The sequence below is a fragment of the Haliotis rubra genome, unplaced genomic scaffold, assembly GCF_003918875.1.
Source record: "Haliotis rubra isolate DU_JTF1 unplaced genomic scaffold, ASM391887v1 Scf1736, whole genome shotgun sequence".
Classification (NCBI taxonomy): domain Eukaryota; kingdom Metazoa; phylum Mollusca; class Gastropoda; order Lepetellida; family Haliotidae; genus Haliotis; species Haliotis rubra.
This window is the reverse complement of record NW_025765710.1, coordinates 1-6,013: the sequence shown is the minus strand read 5'-3', so window position 1 is coordinate 6,013 and position 6,013 is coordinate 1. Positions and strand designations below refer to the sequence as shown.

Sequence of the window (6,013 nt, the reverse complement as noted above, 5' to 3'; positions counted from 1 at the left end):
ACCCCTGTAACAAATGGTAGGAAACACGGGTTCGATCACTCCGGCTGATTCCGCTGTCAATATTGGACAGACAAGACGACTTGCTTTGTAACCTGGTATTGTATTCTTCTTGAATGAAAACTTAACGGCAATAGTTGTCAGTATCCATTCTGACCACCCATCACCCGGTCCGGCTAGCCGGATTATATAGTTAATAATATTATTGTCAACATGCTTCCCTTACACGAAATAGCCATGGAAGCCTGGCAGGGTAGAAGGTGGGGTTAAACCCGGTTATAACATCACTCCTACACACACCCAATACACCTCACTCACTACTCAGCCCGCCACCAACACACTCACTACCTCACTCATCCCAGCTCCCAACTTGCATGCACTCATTCGAACTTCAACTCACTCACTCGACTCCATTCTTGAACAATAAAACAACGAAGATCCAAGTTATTGTATTCAGCAACCCGTACTTTGTAGTAAGAGGCAACTAACGGGATCGGGTGGTCAGATCGCTGACTTGGTTGACACACATGTCATCGTATCCCAATTGCGTAGATCGATACTCATGCTGTTGATCACTGGATTGTCTGGTCCAGACTTGATTATTTACAGACCGCCGCCATATAGCTGGAATATTGCGGTGTTAAACAAGAAACAAACTTTGAACAATAAATAACAACAAATTTCTCAGGTGAATGTTTATTGAAGACGTCATAGCTCAACACCTTATTGGCAGTGTTAGTGATGTTTAAGACGTTACCGGGGCCCTGGCGAGATCCTTTGTGTTCTCTGAAGGAAGGTGATGGTGCCAGTCCTACCTCCGCAGCAGGGGTGGGTGGAGAAAGCTCTGTACCACTGACGGTAGTATCCTGGGAACACAAACAACAGCAGTCACCTGATGTATTCATACACCCAAACCCTATGGCAGCGTGAATCTGTGGATATAGATCTTGGCCTTGCAAATGTTAACATTACTACTACTACTACTGCTGCTGCTACTTACTACCACTACCGCCACTACCACCGCCGCTACTACTACTACTACTACTAGTACTGCCACCACCACTGCTACAACTACTACTACTACTACTACAAGTACTACTACTAGTACTGCCACCACCACTGCTACAACTACTACTACTACTACTACTACTACTACTAGTACTACTACTAGTACTGCCACCACCACTGCTACAACTACTACTACTACTACTACTAGTACTACTACTACTACCACCACCACCACTGATAGTTCTCCTACCTAGAGAGTGTACACTGACATTACCTCCTCACTGAGAGAATCTTTAGTTGCGAAATAATTTACAACTGTAATAAAGATTTAGTATCCTAATTACCTGATGAAAATGCGTGCAGGACTTAACAAATATGCTCTTTGCAGGTGCAACTCACCGTCTCTTTGTCCGCTTTGACGCCCGTAGCCTACTGAACCAAACTGTGGTCTTTGGCTCCATCCCTGTTGACCTTGAAACTGGAACGGGCACCTGCAAGATGGTTGTCCACTGTTATCGTACTCGTCTGACTCGACGAGTGGCCACCTCTGCTTCTCCTCCACTACGACCTCGACTATGTCGACCCCTGCTGCGTCTTCCTCCACGACTCCGCCCTCCACTACTACCACGTCTATGTCCATGACTATGACTTCCATGACTGTAACCTCCGCGACTGCGGCCTCCGTACCGACGACCTCCCTCGACTGCCTCGGCCAAAGCAGTCCGTGCATCCGTAACCTATACGTTCGCGTGATCGACTACGCTTTTGTCAGATGATGACTTTGATCATCCTCCTCTGCAAACACGACCGCCACTGAAACAACAGAAAAATATTACGCATTATATTTTATTTTCTCGTGAGATCAGGAAACGTTTTCCTCGTGAACACAGATTCAATGAAATGGTCATCATATAAAGTTCCAAGGGCTAAAATGCCAGATTCGACCGAAATATGTTGTTGACACCAGACCCATGTCCAAGGGTTTCATAAAAGAGGTAAAGTTCTATATCTGAGTTATTGGGCCTTCCTTCCCTAAATACTGTTCGAAAACGGCAGTAGACCGAACCGTGAAAAACCCCGTCTTATTGCGGGTAGGGGTTGTGACGAGTATCTCTACTCCGCAGATTGCTATCTTAAGGATATAAAGATGTAGATGCAGATAAAGGTGGCACAACGTCTGAAAATAGACTCGATGTGGTCATCATGCCACGGGACTCTGTTCCTGGACAGTGACAATGGGGCGCCAGTCATTTGATCCATAGCATATTTGAGATATTGGAACGTGGTTTGGGTAACAAAACATTTCTTAAATTAAGTAATGACTCTTAAGTGTCAATCCTTAACATATCGCATGTAATATAATATTTGTAAAACTTTGTCCTCTTCCCCATGTTAATAGATGAATTCAAGATGAGTTCATGTGATATTAACATTGAGACACGCAACCTTTGCTCGTCCCGGGTTCGATTCCCCATGTGGGTACAATGTGTGAAGCCCATTTCTGGCGTCCCCCGCCGTTATATTGCTGGAATATTGCTAAAAGCGGCGTAAAACCATACTCAATCACTCACGCAACCTTTCATAAACTCACCAACAAATCTGCAAACTCACTCACTCACTCACCACCCGCCCGTCCAACCACACATCCACTCCCTGGGATATTCACACTCACTCACCCAATACCAAACCTGCTCACACCTCAACACATTTATCCACTCCCTGGTCCACCCATCCACCTACTCATTCATTCATCCACTCACCCTTACTTTCGTTTCGTGATAACACGACAATTAGTTGTCACATTGTCGCGTTTTTATATTTTATTCTGCATTTTCTAAATTCAGTTGTTGATGAATGTGCCCAGCATTTGTGCCTAACTCCCTTATTACTTCGGTGAGCACTAACATGATGCTGATAAACATATAAACATATTCAGGATCGGCAAGTGTTCGAACCAACGATCACGGGTCCTGACACAACAAAGGGACATAACTCTGGAACGTGAATTTCAGCACTTAAGGGCCACCTAGGACTCCAATGTCTTGATGGCAAGAAATGACGTGTTGTGGAACATATAAACATACTCGGGATCTACAAGGGTTCGAACCAACGATGGAGGGTTCCTGACAGCCTTGATGGACGTTTTTTGTAGCAGTCTCGAGGGCCACCTGCGACCCCGATGTCACATTGATGGCAAGAACAGATATGTAACACATGTTATATTTGGTATACACTTTCTCAGTGAAATATAGATTCTCGTACTTTAGTTAGGTTGAGCACCTATTCGCCAGCACACAAAGTCAACATCTAACCCACTCAGCCACCACGGCTGTGTTACATATGACCACTGTCTAAATGGCATTGTGTATCAAAGAAATTACATATTGTGGATTGAGTCAAAAGCTTAATTTGAAAAGCACCCAGGTGTTCATATAGTTATAGATGTGTGTATAAACCTCTGAAGACATATGGCATTGACCTTTATCGAGTTGTAAGTTCAACAATAACCATGCACATAGATATCTACAGTCCTTGCCGAGATCAGTGTGTAAATGAGTATGGTTATGCTCACCAACGGCAGCCGTGACGACAAGCAACAACAGCCAAGTCCTCATTCTCAGAATATGACGTATACAACTCTCCCCGTCAACGATGTTGCTGTGATCGTCCAACAAGTTCTGACCCCCTCGATCGGCGTCTGTAAAACAACACTGGCGGGTAAAGGGGGCACTAGGAGGAATGGACATGGGATATGGCCCTAGGTTATCAATCCGTATCCAATATCACCTGGGTCCGGTTTCTCAGATACTCAATACTGCCTGTATGTTTACATGATGATTAAACTGGTTCAAGGGTCATGGAGACCAATAGCATTGTCTGTATATAGAAAATGTTCATCTGAGGTTCCGAGATGCTGTTCCGAGTGAGTGAGAGGTCGTATGTATGTATGTATGTATGTATGTGTGTATGTGTGTATGTGTGTGTGCGTGCGTGCGTGCGTGTGTTTGTATGTAAGTGTGTATGTGTGCATGCGTGTGTATCCATGCATGCATACATGTATGCCTCTGTGTGTATCAATGCATGCGTGTGTGTGTGCGTGTGCGTATGCGTGTGCGTGTTGAACTCTCCCAAAAAAGGAAGCACATGGGTGACATTGATATGAGACATTTCAAATATTTTTCAAAATTAAACTAGTGCTCAAAAGAAAACTATACACCGCACAATATTACATAAAATTCACAAAAATATCAAATGAAGTGATAAAATCATACTGTGCCATGTCACACGTACAGACCCATCCTTTTATGGAACAAACGGCTAAACAAGTTAGCGAATCGCCGGAACGTCGAAAAAACTCCAAAAACGACTTTTTCTGATGTAACACGTATGCACGTGCATACTGACGGTATAAAACGGCCTGCGCGACACGTGAGTAACACAGTTATAAAAGAACACAAATTTGAGGCAAATCGAAGGAGAGAGTGAGATGTCGGAATGGCCCTACAAGGAGCTAAGCACACTGTCATTGTCTGAATCTTCGGCTGCACCCGAGCAACTGTCATCAGACAAAACATGTCAGACAGGCCTAAGAGAGGTCGAACATGTGTGACAACGCCCGATGATGATCGTTACATCCGGACAATTCATCTGAGAAATCGTTTTGTAACAGCGACGTCAACGACAGCAACGGTACTAGGACCACAGGCCCTCGTGTCTTTGCGAGGGATTACAGATTTTTTAAAATATATAAAGACTTGAGATGACCCGACTCGAAATGCTTCACAGTGCAATGATACATCATGACAAGGCCGGACACTTCTGGTGCACGCTACCCCCTCCCCTACAATCGTATGCAATCGATTAAAATTTAATGTAAACATAATCATGGATAATAGCCTATCGAACACCACCATGACACCTACCAATTCTTTATTGTTATTTCTGCAAGTCGATTGGAAGGGGCGGTGGGTAGCCTAGTGGTTGAAGCGTTCGCTCGTCACGCCGAAGATCCGGGTTCGATTCCCACATGGGTACAATGTGTGAAGCCTATTTCTGGTGTCCCCTCCGTGATATTGCTGGAATATTGCTACATGCGGCGTAAAACTGACCCCAGGCACGCAAGTCGATTGAAACCCGATTTTGACTCTTAACTAAACGATCTTTATACAAATGGATGACGATATATCCGCACAAAACGTGGTGTGGTCAAAGCAAGCCCTTCACTCTATGAACGGGCAGTTCTGATGAATCGTGAGCAGGGCATTGCCTATATAAGTCCATTTTGTTTTAGACGGTCATTGGTATTTTAGCTAAATGAAAGAATATCGTTATGCTGCGACTCACTGTCGTTACCCGTGAAGATCCTCGTTAGAATTGATCTTCAGTAACCCATGCTTGTCGTAAGAGGCGACTAACGGGATCGGGCGGTCAGGCTCGCTAACTTGGTTGTCACATGTCATCGTATCCCAATTGCGTTAAAGCGTTCGCTCGTCACGCCGGAAGGCCAGGGTTCGATTCCGCACATGGGCCAAATGTGTGAAGCCCATTTCTGGCGTCCCCGCCGTGGTATTGCTGGAATATTGCTAAAAGCGTCATGAACCACACTCACTCACCTCGCAAAGAGGAAAGGGCGAGAATTCCATAAAGTTGACTTCAAAGACTTATTCAATCCATGCTGAGATGAACAGTTTTGCTGGCTCATGATAGCCACAACAGATCTAGATACTCGACAACGCCCAACTGGGACGACGCCTTAACTTATTGAACGTTATATAAGCTATGCGTATGTTTACAAATCTATTATACTGAGACATTATTACATGTGTCATCTCATTTAAAGATAACAAGATAAAATTCGCGAAAATACACATATGGTGCGTTTCTTTTGGGGGTGAGTATATCGGTTGGAATTTAGAAAACAATTATATTTGCGATAAAGTAAAAAGTAATTCTGGGTTGAATGGAGCAACCATGTTTGGTCCCTATAAAAATCATTTTAGCTAATCTG

General features: G+C 44.2%; 1 protein-coding gene across 1 annotated transcript; it reads right to left on the bottom strand.

Moving 5' to 3' along the window:
• Window positions 1–435: 435 nt before the first annotated feature.
• Window positions 436–3,703, bottom strand: LOC124272847. Its single transcript, XM_046708068.1, has 3 exons — window positions 3,578–3,703; window positions 1,405–1,818; window positions 436–863 (listed from the first exon to the last, which is right to left on the bottom strand). The coding sequence occupies exons 2-3, from the start codon at window positions 1,733–1,735 to the stop codon at window positions 751–753; spliced, it is 444 nt and encodes a 147-aa protein (XP_046564024.1). The 5' UTR covers window positions 1,736–1,818; window positions 3,578–3,703; the 3' UTR covers window positions 436–750.
• Between the last annotated feature and the right edge of the window lie 2,310 nt (window positions 3,704–6,013).

Excerpts from the sequence above, each read along its gene's own strand:
- LOC124272847 (XM_046708068.1), bottom strand. The coding sequence starts at position 1,735 with ATGCACGGACTGCTTTGGCCGAGGCAGTCGAGGGAGGTCGTCGGTACG. Across the intron at positions 864-1,404 it reads TCAAAGCGGACAAAGAGACG|GATACTACCGTCAGTGGTAC; the intron begins GTGAGTTGCACC and ends TTGTGTTCCCAG.